The 22,816-nt window shown below is 40.1% G+C and overlaps 1 protein-coding gene across 1 annotated transcript in view; it reads right to left on the bottom strand.

Moving 5' to 3' along the window:
• The window catches only part of LOC137651089 (uncharacterized), a 50,992-nt gene extending 34,022 nt beyond the window's left edge, over positions 1 to 16,970 (bottom strand). The window contains exons 1-9 of the mRNA XM_068384226.1: positions 16,960 to 16,970; positions 15,598 to 15,712; positions 15,225 to 15,342; positions 14,890 to 15,083; positions 13,611 to 13,706; positions 13,112 to 13,263; positions 6,421 to 6,619; positions 5,945 to 6,145; positions 5,162 to 5,376 (exon numbers count right to left, since the gene is read on the bottom strand). Coding sequence (XP_068240327.1) covers positions 5,162 to 5,376; positions 5,945 to 6,145; positions 6,421 to 6,619; positions 13,112 to 13,263; positions 13,611 to 13,706; positions 14,890 to 15,083; positions 15,225 to 15,342; positions 15,598 to 15,712; positions 16,960 to 16,970 — 1,301 coding nt within the window. The remainder of the gene's footprint in view (positions 1 to 5,161; positions 5,377 to 5,944; positions 6,146 to 6,420; positions 6,620 to 13,111; positions 13,264 to 13,610; positions 13,707 to 14,889; positions 15,084 to 15,224; positions 15,343 to 15,597; positions 15,713 to 16,959) is intronic.
• Between the last annotated feature and the right edge of the window lie 5,846 nt (positions 16,971 to 22,816).

Genomic DNA, 22,816 nt, shown 5'->3' with positions numbered 1-22,816 from the left:
ACGCATGATGATAGTGATAAATAATGATACAGTACATACAGTATTTACAGTAAAAGCATTTACAAAATATGTTACCTTACAAATATAAATTATACAGTACTTGTACGTAGCAAAGCAGGAAAACAATTTGAGAGAGAGAGAGAGAGAGAGAGAGAGAGAGAGAGAGAGAGAGAGAGAGAGAGAGAGAGAGAGAGAGAGAGAGAGAGAGATTGTTTTACGTACGTAAATGTAAATTTTAAACAAAAAAAATATGATAGGTTACAACATGTAGACTTTTAAAACCTTCCCTTTAACTTAATGCATACAGTACGTACATTACTAAACTATAAAACAGGTTAAAGTAAAAAATAAAGATTGTTACTGTACTCACCACGAAAGAAGTTCAAGAAAAACTTGAATGACGATGGCGATGAATTTGCTGCACAGTAGAAATGATGATGATGAAGCTGATGATGTGTTCTACTGTGCAGTCAATGATAGTATTTTACGTCTCTTCAGACGGAGGTGTCTTTTCCTGGGACACCTCTTCAACTTCTTCAATTTCTTCCGAAGGCGTACTAGCAGGAGGAACTGGCTCTTTTTTGCGAGGCTGAAAAAACATTGTGATCGGAAGTTGTTGCCGCTGCTTCTTTTTTCGATCCAAGAGCATCCTGTAGGGAGTCGTGATGTCATCAACCTTGTTGCAGAATTGCATCGAGCGAACCATATCCTCGTCCCACTCTTGCAACATTTCTTTCGCCTCCTTCATATGGTTGCAGAACTTGGCGAGCCGTTCTAATGTTAAGCCCGTTTCTTCGACATTTTCTTGGGTCTCTTCCTGGGTACCCTCACTCTCTTCCTCACTTGCCGATTTCGTCAGGTCTTCCAGGTCTGCGTCAGTTAGGGGCTGGGAATGGCAGTCCAACAACTCGTCGACGTCTTCAGTCGTCATGTCGCCAAACCCGTCACCCCCAATTATGGCAGCCAACTGCACAGATTTCCGTATTGCAGAGTGTTGGATTTCCGACGGAGTAAATCCCTTGTCGTCGTAAACAATATCGGGCCACAGCTTCTTCCAGCTCGCATTTACGGTTGCAGGTTTCATCTCTTGAAGTGCCTTTTGAATATTCTGCAGGCACGTGGCTATGGTGTACTGCCGCCAGTACGCCTTCAAGTTGAAGTCTTCATCCTCGTCATCTTGGGCAGCATCCACACACGCAACGAGGTCCGCCAAGGTATTCTTCGTGTAGAGGGCCTTGAACGCCCTGATAACCCCCTGGTCCATTGGTTGAATTAATGACGTGGTGTTGGGTGGCAGGAACTCAACCTGAACGCCCTCACGCGACAGGTCAGTTGCGTGTCCACCAGCGTTATCCATAAGGAGAAGGATCTTGAATGGCAAGCCCTTCTCTAAGAGATATTCATGGACTTGCGGGATGAAACACTGGTGGAACCAGTTGGAGGTCAGCATCTTCGTAATCCATGCTTTTTGATTATGCATCCAGTACACGGGAAGGAGATTCTTATTTTTGTTTTTCAAAGCGCGAGGATTTTTCGACTTATAAATAAGCCCCGGCTTTAACAAAAATCCAGCAGCATTGCCACACATCACGAGGGTAACGCGATCCTTGAATGCCTTAAAGCCAGAGGCTTTGGCTTCCTCTTTGAACAGGAAAGTTCGCGACGGCATTCTCTTCCAAAACAAGCCGGTTTCATCCATATTAAAGACTTGTTCCGGCTTGTATCCACCTTCAGCGATAATGTTCTTGAAAGTCTGGTTCACGTAAGTTTCAGCAGCGGCAGTGTCAGCGGAAGCAGACTCCCCATGCAGGGAAACGCTTTTCAGGGCGAAGCGTTTCTGAAACTTCGCGAACCATCCTTTGCTTGCGGAAAAACGTTTCTGAGGCTGGGAATCAGTGGATGTCCCTGGTTGAGGATCATCTGCATCATCATCATCTTCAGCATGGTTGCCGTCGTCCTCTTTAGGTTCCTTTGCAGCAAAATTCTCATACAAGCTCAAAGCCTTTGTTTGGATGGTGTTCGTATCCAACGCTATGTTCTTCTTCCGGCAGTCGGCAATCCACACAGCTAAAGCACCTTCCATGCGTACGATCGTTTTATTACACGTTGTAACGACTCGCTTCGCTGATCTGCTAAAGGTGATTGCAGCAGTCTTTCTAATGTTCGCCTCGTCCTTCTTGATGTAGCGAACGGTGGATTCGTTGATGCCAAAATGGCGGCCGGCGGCCGCGTAACTTCTACCATCTTTTAACATGTCGAGAAGCGTAACCTTCTCAGCTATCGTCATCATTCTTCGGTGGCGTTTAGGCTCACTACCAGCCTTACTAGAAGCAGAACGCTTGGGAGCCATTGTAACAGAAAGTTCAACAAAAAGTTCAACTTAAAACAGTCGCACACAGCACAGATTAAACTTCACAAAGTTAAGAACGTCTACTCAGCAATACGCGGAAAGAGAAAGTGAACGATGCAGCCCCGCGAGAACTTTGATGCTGCGGGTAGAAGATGCGGGCAAAACACCAATCACAGGCTAGATAACAAAACTTGAGTTTTGATTCGTCATCTATCAGCGCTTGAACCAATCACAACCCGTCTTAGTACTATGGCGCGTTGGTTACTCATAGAAGATGCCCCCGCGCATACTGAACGTACGTAGATTAAGTACAATACAGTACCGTAATAATAATAAATAATGATAATAATACTGTACAGTAATAATAATAATAATAATGATTAATAATAATAACAATAATAATTTTATTAACAACAACAACAATAATAATAATAATAACAATAATAATAAAAATTTACGTACGTACGCTATTTTACGCCTCTCTCTCTCTCTCTCTCTCTCTCTCTCTCTCTTTCTCTCTCTCGTACGCTTACAGTACTTATTCGAAATGTGATTTTTGCAACAAAGAATATTATTGGATGCAGTACTGTACTACGTACGTATACATACAAAAGATTCATGGAAAAGAAGCACATCCATTACAGTACACACCATTCTAATATGGTATGACTGCATCTGATTTGCGTTTCATGTTCGATTTAATTTTACTACGTACTGAATTATCGTATGATCACATTCTCTTTTCGTGTTTTATTTCTTTCTGTGCTGAATTATATATCATATGTAATGCAATGAACAATCAGTAAGAGCAGATATTACTAATTACAGTATTAATGGAATTACAGGTAACAAAATATCGTATTTGGTTATCTTCAGATTTCGCGGTATTTTCGAATTTTCCGGAAAATCCGCGATATGTATATATATATGGGTTATGGGAAAACCCCGCGAAGTGGTGAATCCGCGATTGTCGAACCGCGAAGTAGCGAGGGTTCACTGTATCGAATAAAACGGAAATATATAAAGTTAAAAAGGATCAGTGACTGGGGAGGAGACTAAACACTAGTTCACTAAAGACTACGTTTTCAATCTCTCACCGTACAGTGCCTTGGGACGAGAATAAAAACTAAAAACGTTTTATCCTCTCTCCCCGTACAGAGACTTGGGACGAGAGTAAAAAAAAAAAACTGAATCGAGAACAACGTTACTCGCTCCCAAACTCCTTACTTGGGACGAGAATAAAGATCGGATCGTTCTCTCTTTCTCTCTCTCTCTCCGTCTCTCTCTCTCTCTCTTGTCACACACAAGAGAATTGCCCACTCACCCTTCGTCAATAAACAGGTTATTTGACCAAAGGAAAAAACTGAAAGGACTAAGAAATTGAAAATTAACAAGTTCCTTTAAATTAGTATTTAAAACACTTCAGTTTGAAAGAAGAATGAACAAAACGTCAAAATCGATTTACTCTTTCTGCAAAGTGAAACCGTGATTCTCTCTTTCTCTATCGTAACGATAGAGCGCAAACTGCGTAGCATAAATAAACCAAACGTTAGTTCATCTTTGAAAAAAAAACAGCACGAAGACTATTCAAAGAATATATTTCTTAAAATATTTTCTAAAAAATATTCATTTCATAACTCTTACAGAGCAAATGATTTAAACTTAACGAAAATAAAAGTTGAATGGGCTCAACGTTGTTTAACTTCGGTTTCCAAGTTAGGACCGCCTACATCTCGGACTAGGGGAGGAATAGGTAAAGGCCGCATATAAACAAAACATAAAATTTATCTTGATGTTTAGTATAAATGGAAAGCTAATCGAAGAGGCCTAATAAAGGCGGGTGAGATATAAAATATATAGAGGAAAATCTATAATTATCAACAATAATTTATAACGTGATAAAATAATTACTAAAAGCCTTAAACACACTTCCGTACACTGAGGGAAGGGTCGGCCATCTTTACTCTATGGAAAAACCAGAGATAAAAAAGCAAGGGCAAAACACTTTTCCTCTCCTTTCAAAAGCATTTCTTTTGAAGATAGTATTGAATAATCCAACACGGCGAAAGCAATAAAACCAAAACCAAGTACTTCACCAATTCAGTAGAAAACTCGAGGTCATAAAGCGAGTGGAATCAACTTGTCGATGAAACCGACAGAGAAGAACTGGAGCTGTTTACATGTATATGCGGTATCTGGCCGATAGTCGGCGCTGGTGGGCACACCCGCAACCTTCACAGCGATCGCTCGCGAGTTTTTGGAATCTGTCGAGCCGTCGGAGACGTCAGCTATTATATATTCACCGGCTAAGTTTAATATTTAAAAAATGGGTTTACAATCTTGTATAAACACATTTATTCAAATAAAAAATTAAATACCAACACCACAATATGGTTTATTTTTCTATTTTCATCATTAATTTTGCTTTACAGTAAAAATAATTTACCATTTCATTTTACTTCCATTTGCAAAACAAAAATATTAGATCCTACTTACTGGTCAACATTCGTAGTTAAAAGATAACCCAGAGGGACTTATGTAAATAATTTACCGTTTCAATTTACTTTCATTCGCAAAATAAAAATATTAGATCCTACTTACTGGTCAACATTCGTCGTTAAAAGATAACCCAGAGGGACTGACGTAAATAATTTACCGTTTCAATTTACTTTCATTCGCAAAACAAAAATATTAGATCCTACTTACTGGTCAACATTCGTCGTTAAAAGATAACCCAGAGGGACTGACGTAAATAATTTACCGTTTCAATTTACTTTCATTCGCAAAACAAAAATATTAGATCCTACTTACTGGTCAACATTCGTTGTTAAAAGATAACCCAGAGGGACTGACGTAAATGCCACGCATTCATTCTTCAGTACATCTGATAACACTGGCGTTGGATAGACCATGACTTCCAAAGCATCACTGACATCAGATCTAACAATCTCAAGTTGATTATCTATATTCTCTTGGCCATCTTTAACACTAATGGCTAGACAATGAATGCTTTCAACACCGAGTTTCTGGAAAAAATATTAAAAGCACTATGTTTACCTAAAAAAGGCAATCAAGTCATAAACAAATTATTATTATTATTATTATCATTATCATTAGCTAAGCTACAACCCTAGTTGGAAAAGCAAGATTCTATAAGCCCAGGGGCTCCAATAGGGAAAAACATCCCAGTGAGGAAAGGAAATAAGGAAATAAATAAACGATGAGAAAAAATCAACAATAAAATATTTTAAAAACAGTAACAACATCAAAACATATGTTATATATGAACTATAAAAAGACTTATGTTAGCTTGTTCAACATAAAACATTTGCTGCAAGTCGGAACTTTTGAAGTTCTACCGATTCAATTACCCAATTAGGAAGATCATTCCACAACTTGGTCACAGCTGGAATAAAACTTCTAGAATACTGTGAAGTATTGAGCCTCATGATGGAGAAGGCATGAATATTAGAATTAACTACATGCTTAGTATTACTAACAGGATGGTACTGTCTGGGAAGATCTGAATGTAAATGATGATCATAAAATATGTGCAACTTGAAATAATGTATATGAGAGTGATACCATACTTACAACTTCCTTGTTAAAACTGACAATCTTGGCATATTTTGACCTCAACACATCTCTGGCTCTCTCTGCAACTTCGGCACGTTCTCTTAAAGATGCAATTATGGTGTGCGTCATGTTCAGAGCTGCGCGTTCACCAGCAAGTGATATATTTTCTTTGATGAGTTCTATGATGGATGAAGCAATATTTTCATCATCATATGTTCTCTGTGAAATAAAAATAAAAATAAATTGTAGTCTTCATAATAATTGAACATTTTATTGCCTCAAAATTTCAGAAGTATTGTAGCTAGAAGTAGAAGATTATACAAGGAGACTTATTTTGTTTCTCTAGGATTATGTTGCTAGTGAATACAAACTGAAGCCCTTGCTGGTATATCAGGCTGAGGATAATAGGTGGTTAACCTTTTACATACTGTACGTTTACCTAACATAAGACTAAATTGTGTCCAAACCTTTCAAGCATACTTAAACAATACTACCTTAGCAACTGTATCTATGTTATTCTTTAAGGTGTTCAGGGCACGACTTAGAGATGCAACCGCTTCATTAACATGGTGAGCTTCTACGAACAACTTAACATGGGCTGCACTCATCTGACCTAAAAGCTCAGATACAGACTCAATCACACCTCCGGGGTTCATTTCATCAATGAATGATCCATCTTTTTCACATTTTAACCTGAAAAAAAAAGAGACAAATACTTTCAACAATACTGCACTGTACTGTGCATTACTCTAGCCTTTCCTTAACATTTCACTTTCTAAACTGTGTTTTTTTAGATTCTGACTATTTATGATAAATATATCATCTTTAATCCTTTCAATTACAAATGATGTAAAATAATGTACTGTATTCCAATTCTCATTTGTTAAGGTCCAGGTAATGTGAAATTAAGGATGTTGAATAACTGGAATATCAATCTAAAATATTTTGCGTCTGAGGCATCCTTTGTATGACATACAAATCCTTTCTGGAGAAAACCCAAGTCAATTGAATATTCTGTCATGAAAATAACTTTATAACAACCACTCTATGTGAATAGTGAAGCGAGTGCCAAATATAAGGTGCAGGCAGCATAGACGGCATTGGTGAGTGGCCATCCCTAAAGAATTATCATGACAATTGATTGATTTGAGGTTTTCTGGCATCCTGACATCTAAGGTCATTGAGCTCATCATAAGAATAAGTTCCCAAATTGCAGGTAAGAACTGGAGAGAGGTAAAGTTAAGGAGTTGAACACTGAAGTAGAAAAGAATCTAAATAAACAAACAAAGCATAAAAGGTAGAAAGCACTGCAGTTGAAATCAAAAGAGAATCTGCAGAAGAATAACTGTAGGCCTAAATATTTTCTTATTGTACAAAGTGGATTGTTTCTACTTCTTAAACTAACACACAGCTTTCCATTGACTAGTAAATAAAAAATAACCATGCAACAAAACCAGTCCACATTCAATTTCAACTCAAATAAGTACAGAATGACAACACTGATCAAAGCTGATTATTTAACTTTGTAAAAGTAACAAGTAATTTAAAAATGTGAGAATAAACTATTATGGCTGATATAAGCCATTCAAAATCAATTATTATATTGTTAAATAGGTTAGCAACTAGTCAGGACACAGAAAATTAATTGCAGGTCTATTATCAGCAGAAATCATTAAGACATCAGAGGTATGGATAAAATATCACAAATTTTAGAAGCAATGTATTTCTCCTAATTATGCAAGACAGAACTTTAACCCTGGAACGGTACGGTGGGTCGTCCGCGACTCCGAGCGTCAAAACAAAAGAGGTTTTTCTCACGTGACTCACCCCCGTGACTGAATTTGTGGGTGATCGACCTGCAGTCGGTGTCTCGCCTACACGCTCTAGTAGTGTCCAGATGTGCCTCACTGTATCTGTACTCCTTCCCAGATTTCTGAGACGCGTCGGGGTCGAGTGCGACCGAGTTTACCCTTCTAAGGTAAGTTGCATAATTATCAAAGTTATTACGTATTATGAAATTGTCGTAGAATGGTGCAACTTGTATAGGTTATCAGTTGTGGAAAGTCTTGGTGGATGGTTTGGCTATCATGTGCATGATTTTTTTTTTAGTTGAAATGTCGTTCATCACCACGAGGACCATTTTACCGCGAGTGCCCCTTTTTCATTTTTTGGCCAAGTCATTTTTCCGTAAGAAATTGCCAAATAGTGTCGCAAAACTTTTGCTTTTTTAGTGTTGGAAAGTGTGTCTAGATGATCTGGCTACCCATGCGTGACTTTTTTTTTGTCAGATACGCCGTAGATATTGGTATGTGGGGTATTTTCCTGCGGTTGCCAATTTGTTTTTTTTTCAATATTTGTAAAAATTTACTACATAGTAAGGAATTGCCATATATTATTGATTTTTTTTTCATGTTTATTTGTTAGAAAGTGTGCCTTGATGGTTGGGCTAACACGTGCATGTCTTTTTTTTTATCTGAGATGCCGTATATTAGAATGTTGGCCATTTTTCCGCGAGTGCCCCTTTTTCAGTTTTTTTCATTTCTTGGCTAAGTCATTTTTCCGTGAGAAATTAGCAAATAGTATCGCAAAACTTTTATTTTTATAGCATTAGAAAGTGTGTATAGATGATCTAGCTACCCATGCATGACTTTGTTTTTGCCAGATACGCCGTAGATATTGGTATATGGCGTATTTTCCTGCGGTTGCCAATTTCTGTTTTTTTTTCAATATTTGTAAAAATTTACTACGTAGTAAGGAATTGCCCTATAGTATTAATTTTTTTTCATGTTTATTTGTTGGAAAGTGTGTCTTGATGGTTGGGCTACTATGTGCATGTCTTTCTTTTTTATCTGAGATGCCGTATATTAGAATGTTGGCCATTTTTCCGCGAGTGCCCCTTTTTATTTGTTTTGCATTTTTTTGCTTAGTCATGTTACCGTAAGGAATTGGCAAGTAGTGTCGCAAAACTTATATTTTTATAGTGTTGGAAAGTGTTTCTAGATGATCTGACTACCCATGCCTATCTTTTTTTTAGCCAGATATGGCGTATATATAGGTATGTGTTCGATTTTCCTGTGATTGCCATTTTTTCGTTTTTTCCCATTTCTTTCAAAATTACTACGTACTAAGGAAATATCACAGAGTAATGATTCATTTAGATGTTTATTTGTCGGAAAATGTGCCTTGATGGTTTGCCTAGCACGTGGTTGAAATTTTTTTTTTTCTGAAATGCCCACCATTACCTCGTTGCCATTTTTCATCGAGTGCCCCTTTTTATTTGTTTTGCATTTTTTTTGCTTCGTCATGTTACCGTAAGGAATTGGCAAGTAGTGTCGCAAAACTTATATTTTTATAGTGTTGGAAAGTGTTTCTAGATGATCTGGCTACCCATGCCTATCTTTATTTTTAGCCAGATATGGCGTATATATAGGTATGTGTTCGATTTTCCTGCGATTGTCACTTTTTCGTTTTTTCCCATTTCTTTCAAAATTACTACGTACTAAGGAACTATCACAGAGTAATGATTCATTTAGATGTTTATTTGTCGGAAAATTTTGTTTACTTCTTTTTTGATTGAATATCATCAAATTTTTTTAGCTAAAATATTATATTGTTTTACAATTTTTTTTTTTCGATTTTATTTCCCTTCAAAAAATTTTTTTTGGGTCAGAATTCTAATTTTATAGTCGTAAAATAATCGACAATCATCCAGCAACCCACCATACAATAATTAGATTAGTAAATAACACCTTGAAATTGACATACCCTTCCTACATTTCAGGTGGCGGATTAGGGAGTCTGAGTCAGTTTGGTTGGCGGCCATTTTATGGACATATCCGAAGCGTAAGTTGCCCTATCTATATATATTCTTGTTCCCTATAGAATTTGTGATATTTTGGTATATTTCTACCTGCATAAATATCATATTATACTGTATATTAAATATATGTATTTTTTTACGAAATTTCTAAGTACTCAAAAAATGACCTTTAGATATGGCCCCTGATATAAATGTAATTTACAAAATACTGAAGATTTTTTTTACATATTTCTATATTAGGATAACATATGTTTATTCCCTAAAAAAATTAGCCACTTCCTATTTCATTTGGGTACCCAAAAAAATTCATGAAATTTGGACACATATTTTTGGCCAAAAAAGGTTACCCTTTTTTTCTCATTTCAGATCTTCACCTCCATGGGTCCGACTTCATCCAAAATACATCAAGATGTGTCCTAAACATTCAAGAATCAATTCCTAAAAGGATTTGTGTATATATGTATAAATTTTTTTTTTATGAATTTTTATGTAAGGTCTTTTTTTTCTACTTAATTTTTTAAAATATTTATAATAAATAGTTTTTCTACAGATGAGTAGTATTTATCTTTACAGTAGTTTTAAGCTTTAATTGAATTTTTTTTTGGCAAAAAAAAAAAAAAGGAGGTTACTGCAAAAACAGATTTTTCAAGAATTTTTTTTTTGCGTCGGGGTCGCGCGCGACCGAGTATACCCTTAAAGGGGTGTCCGAGGAGCGTACCTATCCAGGGTTAATAGAAGTATAATTCCAGCATGGCTGCAACTTGGCAATTAAAATTCATAACAAGGTGCTGGTAGTTATTGGCGAATGGTGAAGCCGCATATCATTACCAGCACGCCATGTAGCAACTTTGACTTTAACCTTGTACTTGCGGTGGTTGAGGTGGGAAGTATAACTTAAAGGACTCGGGTTTATATATTTAAATATATTACAAATTACTTTCAAATTTGTGATTTGTTCCAACACGAATATCTTGCGTAGGAAACTTATACTTAGGAAGAAGTCCCTGTAACCAAGGTGGGTAGATTAAAATCCCAGGATGACTGAACACTTGGACCACACCTTACAGGCCTGAGAGAGGATTCTCTGGTGATAAGCTAGGTTTCTGTCAAAAGACCGACAGTCACGGAAGAACCTACTGTATATCCTAGAAAGATATGATGTCTGAAGTGGCTCACAGCTAAGTGATAGCTTTTTACCACTGAGACTTAGAGGACCTTCTCCCAGCGAAGGTAGGCAAGGAAATCTGCTATCAGTTGCAAAGGCTCCAACTAGAGACATACCCCTTCTACAATACCAATTGTAAAAGATGCTCCACTTTGCTTGGCATATGTGAGCCAAAGATCAATGCAACTATCCTGACATCTCCAGTGCAGTATTTCACCAAAAAACATTTCGCTCGGAGGAGATATATATTGAAGTCTTCACCAGTGAAGTGACAGGATCATCACTGAGTTGTAGTATCTATACATCTGGGGTTAGCGAGGCTGGATGGGTCATAGTGGTAGTTCTCAGTGTACCTCTATGAGGAGCATCAACAGGTAAGTGGGTACCATTTGGGAGTTACCAAGATTACTCTGAGATTTGGGGCAGTCAGCGCCCTGTTCATTTTCCTTTAAATCAGGCAGAATGGCAGAAAAGCATAGACATCTACTTTGCTCCACGGATGCTGGAGGGCATGCTCTAGGGCCACTGACAGGTCTAGAACTAGAGAACAGAAGACCATGATCTGTCGAGCTGTGTGGCAAATACAGTATGTCGATGGACGGACAACCCCACAAAGTCAGTTTCTTTACCGCTAGAAGATGAAGGGACCATGCTGCTCCTACCACATACAGGGCTTGTTGGCGATTAAATTCTTCTTTGCTAAAATGCATCTTTCCATCAGCTTTACTGCATTGCCAAGCGCCTAAGTGTGCACTTGCCTCGCCAACTTGCAAAGGTGCTGTTAAACAGCACCTCCGTTCTTGTTGATGAATGCCACTACAGTCATGTTGTTGCTTATCAATGCTACCTATCAAGCAGGCGTGCCGGCACACATTCACTTTCCATTCTTTGGACCCACAACCCTAGGTGTTCCTCAGGTATGCGCCCCATCCTTCCTTAAACGCATTCATAAACAGCACCATTTCCAGAGGGTACTCCAGAGGAGTTCCATTGATGAGGTTCTTGTCTACTAGCCTCCATGCTAGATTGCCCCGTACATCTTGTTTCATTGGAACAAGCTGGTGAGGGGGATTGTTGGAAGCTGACCAGTATCTCTTCAGACACCAATAAAGAGACTATAAATGAAGATACCCATGAAGAATAAACTTCTCCAAAGATGAGAGATGTCCTAGTAGATGTTGCCATTGTCAAGCCAGTAGTTCTTCCTACGAGAGGAAAGGTTGCACTACTTTTCCAAGTCTGCTGACGCGGTTGTCTGATACAAAGACTCTTCCTGCTGCCGTGTCTATCTGCATTTCCAAGTACTCCATCCTCTACTTGAGCATGAGACTGGACCTCTCCTAATTTATTAAGATTCCCAGATCATAGCAAAAGGTGAGGAATTTGTCTAAGTGTTGAAGCAGTTGTGTCTAAGATAACAGGATCAGCCATTTATCCTGGTGTCATAGCAGACGAATGCCGTTGGCATTAGCCAAGGTGAGATAACAGTGAATAGATGAGTGAATACCTAGGGTGTGGTAGCCAGTCCATAGTAAAGAACTTGGAACTGGTACACAGTAATCCCTCAGGTATATTGGGAGTTATGTTTTAAGCCTCAGCAATAGCTGAAAAACCACAAGGTAGATACACTTGTCACAGGAAATTTACTGATAATAGTCACGCTCTCTGTAGGATAGGCACAAAAAATGGGGATCCAATTCTTTCTGGCCCAAAAAACTAGTACCAATTTTAACCAGATTTACCAGGGTAGGACCACATGCCTACTCTTGAATCCAACATACACATTTGCAATCAATCTCGGAAGAGAGCAATAAATTCTGTTAATAAACAGTCTAGTGCAGAGACTAGGTCCATACTACAATACTCTCCAGTTGAGATCAAAATGGTTACTCATTGTGCTGACAAGGGGTGGGGCTTCTCTGGCACTCGCCAGTAATTACTGACACAGTGCTATAAATTTTAATAACCAAATTCCAACTAAACGAAATCATACTCCCATTGAAGTACTCCAGTTTGTTCATGTTCGAACAAATTTCTTTTATTTTATAAAATGGAAATCAATAGTACTTGCCCTTTTTTAGTCAAAGCAAAAATCAAGTCTTGTTAAAATCATATTTTAACTTTAATTTTATACACCATCACCAATAAAATAAAAAGGATTTAACTCCTCTCAATAACAATATTAACCACAATGAAGTACCTTAAATCGTGTGCATCTTTCACTAAATCAACCCGCTGAATGAGAGACTGCAAATTACGATTGCCTTCTCTCACTTCTCCGAGTAGACATAGCATAAGATTCCTTGGACCCCATTCTTCAACAGTTTCTCCTATATTGTGCCACACATGAACCTGTGAAATAATTATAATGTCCTCATATCTGTCAACAAAATATTCACCCACAACTCTAAAAGAGAATTAATTCATAATTTTCCTAAAATAATGTAGCAACCTATTAAATGTTAATATAAACCTTACCACTTATCATCAAGAAGTTAACTACTGATGTTCATAAAAATTCTTTTACTTAGCGTGATTCAAATTTCAAACCATTGGAGCTTGAAATATAACAGTAGCAAATTCTCCTTAGTCCTGTACACTATTGATCTGATTCTAAGAAAATATCTGGTCTTTGAACTGCTAAAGGCTTTTTAGTTCCATTAAAAAAATGTCACGCATAAGCCACTATTATCTCTTACCTTTTCTTTATGAAAGGAGTCTTGAGAGACGATCTGCCCACTATTAATAGAATGTCGCAAACTTCCTATACTTATTAAGTTGCTTTGCAGTGCTCTCTGTAAATAATTAATTGTATAATATAACTTAATAGTTTTCAAATTTCAATTCAGGCATTTATAAACTTATACATAACATCAATATAAAATTTTTTAAGTAACTTGTATTTACCTAGCTATGCAAATCTTAGTCCTTTAAAATAGGGATATGTTTTCAGCTCCTCTAGAATGGCCAATGAATTGTTAACATGTAGTAGGTTATGACAATTAGTGAGAGGGGAAAGCCCTGCCCACTCATTTATCATAGATAGCTCCTTTTCCTAGACTCATTGAGGAGGAGGAGGAACATTTCACTTATTCCACTTACCAACTTTCTTCTCAGGCTCCAGAATCAGAGAAGTCGAGGTCTCGGTGACCATCGTCAACACAACTCTTTTATGGGGAGAAACTACACGGGTTGCTCCACCAAAACTGTCGGCCTTCTTCTCAACAAGGGATAAAGCAGTACTCTATTCATAGAAGGGAGAAAAGCCCTCCGTCGAGGTAGGAAAGATGAAGGACAGCATCCAAGCTCTTCCAACACATGCAAAAAGAAAGTGGACACGGTCCTGTACAGGAACATGATCCTCGGTCCCACCTGTGTACCGCAAATTTGTGGGCTTGCCAAGAATAACACCAAAGAAAAGTTTCCCGCTCCTCAAGGAAAAACCCTGTTTTACAGGTTGTCACAGTCTACTGTCAGTAAAAGGAGGATAATTGCAAACAATGATGCCCCTGAATCATGTGGATGTGTTGCTAATTTAGTTATAAACAGATGTAGTGTCCAACACATACTTGCATTCATGCTTCATTTCATTACTGACACAAAGATAATATCAAGTGGTCAAACTAAAGAATATAAGAAAAAGATTAAACAGTCTTGGATAGACCACAACAGTACAGAATGTCTGTATTCATAGAGGCAGAAAACAAAATAGAAGAGTCTTAGACAAACGGATGGGCGGGGCTACTCGCCAGTGCTCAAACCCTGTCATTAACAACCTCATTAACAATTTCAACGGCCATTCCCACTCTACTGAAGACGTTCCTTATTTTAAAAGGACAAAAGGTTTGTATACGCGCAAATATAAAAAAAAATTAAAAGAATATTTGAGCCATTTAATATCTTTATCTTGATAACTCAAACTGTCTAAGAATTATAACATATTCTAGATCATATCTAAAACAAGAATTGAAAAGGTACCATGGCATTAGGGTCAATCCCTGATGTAGTTCTACTTTTCTTTGTGAAAAGACCATCATACAAGAGCTTGAGCTCCGTGTCCCATGAATTACAGCGTTGAATTTCTTTCTCTCGTTCCTTTTCGACCACTTTCAATAGCATCAATCTTCGAGTGCAATCTACTTCTTGATGTTGATATTCTTCTTTCTTTTGTGCTGCGAAAGGATGAATCTATTAACTTACAGCCAATATATATTCTAGTTTCTCTAAACTGATTAAGACAATATTGATAATTTTATCAAAATATTTTTTTAATAGCTATTCAAGTATTCTTATTTCAACTTCTATCATCTTACAAAGTTGTTGAATTTCTTTCACTTCAGAGGAGACACTGGATCTTGCATCCATGATAGCAGCTTGAAGTTTAAACCTTTCTTCTGACGGAGATGCCTCCATTTCTCCCGAAATCAACTTCTGAAAAAAAAATAGAAAATCCCATTATGATATCTTTATCTCCATTTGGCATTCACAATTCTAAAATATCTCCAAATCACTATGCATATCACATAATAAAAACAGTAGCGTGGGACAACGCTAAACATTGTTAAGGGTTGTATTATAAGGACAAAATTCTGCTTCAGACACATCTTAGGAGAAATAAATGTGAAATGGTTAATACAAAACAGTTTAAAACTAATTAATTAATAAATGCAAAGATATGATTCTTACTTTCCGTAATTCCGCATGTTTAAGGTTCAGCTTAATCTGCCGCTGTTCCTCTGGTGGCCGAACATGCCTTATCAAATATGTCAGTATGGGTTGTAATCTTTCATCTTTTGTCAAACTGAAAAGCAAAACATTAAACTAAGTGCATTTAATTCTTCAACGTGAAAGAGTTCTTTAATTATTCAATGCTATTTGAGTTTTCACTTGACTTCCTTCTTAGATATGATGAATTTGGATGAAAATTCCCCCAAATTAAATGAAGTGTGATAGGTGTAATTCAGTTTCGGCAATAAATTAGATGGAATTTCTAATAAAGTTAAAGGTTAAAGGTGTCTGGTTTTAGTTTCAGTTCCATCAGAATAGATGCTCACCAGAATGTCAGCCGGGCAAGCCCAACCCCCCACTGTGGTGCCCTACCACAGCAGTAGCCTCCCCAGTAAACAGCTTAAACTCACGGCCCTAGGCGGGGATCGATCTCTTGCCACGCGAATGCGAGGCAAACACGTTACCACTGTACTAGCACCATGAATATCGGTACAAGCTATGGAACCATCTGGCAACTGCACATTGTAGCAACTGCATGATGCAAAGGAAGTCTTGTGTTATAATAAGCTCCAGCGAGACATCCAAATGATTGAAGACATTAAAGCTTTCTAAAGGAAACTGAAGACTTCCTTATTTCACGAGTCATATAAAAGTGACGATTCAAGAGTAAATGAACAATACGTGATATGAAACGTTAAGTACTCTGAACGAACAGGGTAAAACGATAGTGGAGGTCCTGTAGAGAGTGGGGTTCCCCTGCTGTATGGGGCCGGAAAAGCAGCCGTCTAAGTAAAGTAGCTATAAGGCAATGGTGTTTCTTTTTACTGCAGTATGAATTACCTATATATTAATAACAGTGTAATTGCCTAATATCTCCATAGCTTGCCTTAATGTTTACCAGAACTCATGGGGGCAACTACACCATCTACAGGAAGCAAAAGAAATTAGATACAGTATATACCTGTTCCCTGATGTTTCTCAACATAAACTACCTTAAATCTAAACCAATGACAGGTTCCCCTAGTAGTCCCAATTCAGAACTAACATCCCTGTATAGACTTGAAAAGCATGCATGCTTCACTTGATTACTTGAACAAACCTGATTTCCCCCCCCCACAAAGTATATGAATAACCCTACATGCTTTGCCTGTTGCTAGAACTAAAGTGCCAAACTGAAGATAAAAAAAAATGGATGGTTGTCAACATTCCTTCTGTTAACTAATTCATTATACCAATAAACTGTACAAAACTCTTAGGTAGAATTGCTTAAAAAGTAAAATGTTATTTTCATTAGTAAAATAAATTTTTGAATATACTTACCCGGTGATCATATAGCTGTCAGCTCTGCTGCCCGACAGAAAAACCTAAGGACAAAATACGCCAGCGATCGCTATACAGGTGGGGGTGTACATCAACAGCGCCATCTGTCGAGCAGGTACTCAAGTACTCCATGTCAACACAGAACCAATTTTCTCCTCTGCCCACTGGGTCTCTATTGGGGAGGAAGGGAGGGTCCTTTAATTTATGATCACCGGGTAAGTATATTCAAAAATTTATTTTACTAATGAAAAATGTTATTTTCCTTAGTAAAATAAATTTTTGAATATACTTACCCGATGATCATATAGCTGTCAGCTCTGCTGCCCGACAGAAAAAACCTACGGGCGGAATACGCCAGCGATCGCTATACAGGTGGGGGTGTACATCAACAGCGCCATCTGTCAAGTAGGTACTCAAGTACTCGATGTCAACAAGAACCAATTTTCTCCTCTGTCCACTGGGTCTCTATTGGGGAGGAAGGGTGGGTCCTTTAATTTATGATCATCGGGTAAGTATATTCAAAAATTTATTTTTCTAAGGAAAATAACATTTTTCAATATTAAACTTACCCGATGATCATATAGCTGATTCACACCCAGGGGGGTGGGTAGAGACCAGCATTACATGTTGACATTATTATGAGCTAAGTATTCCGTATTTCATTTTAGCAGTTATTCACAATAACAAGCATAAAATAAATAAGTACCTGGTAAGGAAGTCAACTTGAACAATTACTCTGCCTTTTTACGTACGTCTTCCTTACTGAGCCTCGCGATCCTCATAGGATGCTGAGCGACTCCTAGGAGCTGAAGTATGAAGGGTTGCAACCCATACTAAAGGTCCTCATCAAAACCTCTAATCTAGGCGCTTCTCAAGAAATGATTTTGACCACCCGCCAAATCAAGTAGGATGCGAAAGGCTTCTTAGCCTTCCGGACAACCCAAAAATATTTCAAGAGAAAGATTAAAAAGGTTCTGGAATTAGGGAATTGTAGTGGTGGAGCCCCCACCACTACTGCACTCGTTGCTACGAATGGTCCCAGAGTGTAGCAGTTCTCGTAAAGAGACTGGACATTCTTAAGATAAAAGACGCGAACACTGATTTGCTTTTCCAATAGGTTGCGTCGAATATACTTTGCAGAGATCTATTTTGTTTAAAGGCCACGGAAGTTGTGACAGCTCTAACTTCGTGTGTCCTTACCTTCAGCCAAGCTTGGTCTTCCTCGTTCAGAAGGGAATGAGCTTCTCGTATTAACAGTCTGATAAAATAGGATAAAGAATTCTCTGACATAGGCAAAGATGGATTCTTAACTGAACACCATAAAGCTTCAGACGGGCCTCGTAAAGGTTTTTAAAAAAGAACTTAAGAGCTCTTACAGGACATAATAATCTTTCTAGTTCATTTCCAACCATACGATAAGCTTGGAATATCGAACGATATTGGTCAAGGCCGAGAAGGCAGCTCGTGTTTGGCTAGAAAACCAAGTTGTAGAACATGTAGCCGTTTCGGATGAGAATCCGATGTTCTTGCTGAAGGCATGAATCTCACTGACTCTTTTAGCTGTGGTTAAGCATATCAGGAAAAGAGTCTTAAAGGTGAGATCTTTCAGGGAGGCTGATTGAAGTGGTTCGAACCTGTCTGACATAAGGAATCTTAGAACCACGTCTAAATTCCAACCAGGTGTAACCAAACGACGCTCCTTCGTGGTCTCAAAAGACTTAAGGAGGTCCCGTAGATCTTTATTGTAGGAAAGATCTAAGCCTCTGTGACGGAAGACTGATGCCAACATGCTTCTGTAACCCTTGATAGTGGGAGCTGAAAGAGATCGTTCTTTCCTCAGATATAAGAGGAAGTCAGCTATTTGAGTTACAGAGGTACTGGTTGAGGATACGGATACTGACTTGCACCAGTTTCGGAAGATTTCCCACTTCTATTGGTAGACTCTAAGGGTGGATGTTCTCCTTGCTCTAGCAATCGCTCTGGTTGCCTCCTTCGAAAAACCTCTAGTTCTCGAGAGTCTTTCGATATTCTGAAGGCAGTCAGACGAAGAGCGTGGAGGCCTTGGAGTACCTTCTTTACGCGTGGCAGACGTAGCAGGTCCACCCTTAGGGGAAGTGTTCTGGGAACGTCTACTAGCCATCGAAGTACCTCGGTAAGTTATTCTCTCGCGGGCCAGAGGGAAGCAACTAGCGTCAACTTTGTCCCTTCGTGAGAGGCGAACTTCTGCAGTACCTTGTTGACAATCTAGAACGGAGGGAATGCATATAGATCTAGATGAGACCAATCTAGTAGAAAGGCATCTATATGAACTACTGCTGGGTCCGGGATAGGTGAGCAAAGTATTGGGAGCCTCTTGGTCATCGAGGTTGCGAAGAGATCTATGGTTGGCAGGCCCCAGGTGGCCCAAAGTCTCTTGCATACATCCTTGTGGAGGGTCCAATATGTTGGAATTATTTGTCCCTTCCTACTGAGACAATCTGCTATGACATTCAAGTTGCCTTGGATGAACCTCGTTACTAGTGAAAAGTCTAGACCTGTTGAACAGGAGAGGAGGTCACTTGCGAACTCGTACCATGTCAGAGAGTAGGCCCTCCTTGCTTGGAGATGTACGTCAAAGCAGGGAGTTGACCGTGTTCACCTCCACCACTTTGCCTTGAAGGAGAGACCTGAAGCTTTTCCAGGTCAGACGTACTGCCAGAAGCTTCTTGCAGTTGAAATGCATTGTCCTTTGACTCGAGTTCCATAATCCCGAGCATTCCCTACCGCCTAATGTCGCACCCCAGCCTACGTCCGATGCGTCCGAGAAGAGAACGTGGTTGGGAGTCTGAACAGTCAGGGGAAGACCCTTTCAAAGGTTGATAAAGTCCTTTCACCAAGTCAGACCAGACTTTATTTTTCCGGAAACCGGGATCGAGACCGCTTCTAGCGTCTTGTCCTTTTCCAGTGAAAAGCTAGATGATACAGAAGAGGACGGAGGTGTAGTCTTCCAAGTGACACAAATTGAACCACGGATGACAGTGTCCTAACCAGACTCATCCACAGCCTGACAGGGCAGTGTTCCTTCTTCAGCATCTTCTGGATGGATAACAGGGCTGGGGGTTGATCGTCTTGTTCAGCAACGTCCTCATCAGAGGGTTCCTCATCCGAAACTGATGAAGAAACGGCAACGGAGTGGGCAACGTCTGACTCGCTGAATCCGGTCGCACTGGTGGATGCGTGACGGAGCCGGACACAAAATCATGGTACTGCTGCACAGTCTGTGAACTGTCAACCATGGGGACGCGAGGAAGTACAGCGTCAACCCGAAACTGTCTAGACTGTCTGGGTTGTGCAGTCAACCCCCTACCGGGTTGCTGAGGTTGCCGCACTGCGTCACAACAAGTCACCTCTGCTGGTTGTTGAACGTCTTCCTAGTGACACACTGAACGTCCACAACCACCTCCGAGAGTCGCTTAACGTCAACGTGCGACTGGCAACCCACACTGGGTCGCACCGGTGGAAGAACCATCTGAACTGGCGGACGTGAGTAGGATACCTCAGCGTCAACAGGGCGTACAACCAACCGGTAGGAAGGTTGTTGGCTAGAAGGTTCTTCTCCGTAAAAAATCCTCTATCAAGGACACAAGCTTGGACTGCATGTCTTGCAACAAAGCCCATTAGGGTCTATGGGAGCAGGTGTGGCAACAGACGGGGTTAGCGACTGAAGCGGAACCATTTACCATCCCTGGAAGCCTTGTTATGCTTTAATTAAAGTCCATAGGAGGCTAAGCAGCTTAAGGCTCCTCTCCAAATGACAGAGTCCTCAAAGGAATATCAGAAGGAGGGAGAACAGCACTTTCTCATCTACAGGAACCATGTCCGAGAAAAGCTAGGTTATCTCAGTGAGGGTCTCACTGGTGCATAAGCAGCAGACCAGAAGGCAACGTTATGTAAGTGCTTGACAGTCTGTGAACTGTCAAAAACTGAACTGTCAACCACAACAGGTGCGTGAGGACATACAGCACTGGTGCATTAGTAGCAGACCAGAAGGCAACGTCATGTAACTGCTTGACAGTCTGTGAGCTGGCAACAACCAAAGCTGTGTGGGGAAGCCTCAACTCCTGACTGACTAGTCTGCTGCGGGCGAGTGGCGGTAACCACAGTGGGTTGCGGAGGCTGACACACCGTGTCAAAACACGGCAGCTTGTGGTAGCTCACGCACGGCAACGGAGTGCTCCGTGTGTCTGTGGGAGTCAGCATGCGTCTGGCAGGGTCGACTGCGCATGGGTGGAGGAGCTCTCACAACAAGAGTGTGGGAGCAGGCAGCCATGCTGGGCGCACAACCGTGGCAGGTTGTAGGCAAACGGGTGCATCGTCAACCTTCTCCGCAGTCGGAGTGTGGGAGCAGGCAACAACCAAAGCGGAGTGGTGGTGCGTGGTAGGGACTGCCGTGGGTTGCGGAAACTAACGCATCGCGTCAAAACACGGCAGCTTGACTCCACCTTCCCACTGCTGATGCGGTAGCTCACGCATGTTAACGGAGGGAGCCGCACGTCGGCTAACGTTAACATGCGTCTGGCAGGGTCGATTGCGCATCGGAGGTGGAGCTCTCCGCAGCCGGAGTGTGGGAGCAGGCAGCCTCAGCGTGAGCTGGGCGCACAACCGTGGCAGGTTGTAGGCTAACGAGAGCAGTGTAAACCTTCTCCGCACGAAACTCCTGCATAACCGCAGCTAACTGAGTCTGCATAGACTGCAGTAAAGACCACTTAGGGTCTACAAAAAACGGCAACAAACGGAGCTACTGTCCGTTGTGACTGAGGGTCTAAAACAGCTGGTGCGGCAACAGACGGAGCTACTGCCTGTTGCGGTACCACCTTGCCTCTCTTGGGAGGTGTGCAGTCGTCGGATGACTGCAGCGAGTCCGAACTGACCCAGTGGCTACACCTAGGCCGTTGGACTTGCGCGGAAGGGACCGACTTGCACTTAAAAGCTGCAAGATTTGGTCCATGGTTTCTACGAGAAACCTCTTCCGCAGACGAGGAATAAATGGGCTCTCTCGTCTTTGTGTGGGTGGGGCGATCTCACGTCGGCAACGTGTGTAGATACGCCCGAAACCACGGAGGGAAAAACGTCTGTTCGTCGATCAAGGCCTGTGGAACCCATAAGTCGTTCGACATTACTTCTCCCCTGGGCTTGGGAGCTTGTAAGAGGTCCCGGACTAGGTGAACAACTGGCACGAACAGACGAACCCTCGGACGCAACACTGTAACACTTTGCGCATATCACTTTATCACTTTTGATTTTCTGTTTGCACTTATTTCACTGAAATCGAAACTTTAACTGATTTCTACCTGAAACACGCAATCCTATCCTTCATTAAAAGGTAGTAATTGCGAAAACAGTTTTACAATGCAACAGAAAAACATAAATAAAGATAAAGAATTCAGTGGCTGGAAAAGAGACTAAACACTAGATCAAATAAACTACGTTTACAATCTCTCACCGCATAAAGCCTGGGAACAAGAATAAAACTCTAAAAACGTTTTACCTTCTTCCCCTACAGCGACTAGGGAGAAGAGTAAAAAACGAATTCAGTGGCTGGAAAAGAGACTAAACACTAGATCAAATAAACTACGTTTACAATCTCTCACCGCATAAAGCCTGGGAACAAGAATAAAACTCTAGAAACGTTTTACCTTCTTCCCCTACAGCGACTAGGGAGAAGAGTAAAAAATGAGAACAACGTTACCCGCTTGAACGAAACGTTTATTCTCCTCTCTCTCCCTCCGTCTCTATCTCTCTCTCTCTTCTCTCTTGACTTAGCACCTGAGAGAAGAGCCCAATTATATATCGTTAAAACATGTTATTTGCTAAAAGG

The sequence above is a fragment of the Palaemon carinicauda genome, chromosome 12, assembly GCF_036898095.1.
Source record: "Palaemon carinicauda isolate YSFRI2023 chromosome 12, ASM3689809v2, whole genome shotgun sequence".
Lineage (NCBI taxonomy): Eukaryota > Metazoa > Arthropoda > Malacostraca > Decapoda > Palaemonidae > Palaemon > Palaemon carinicauda.
Note: the sequence above shows the minus strand (reverse complement) of the source record. Positions and strands in the feature narration are given on the sequence as shown.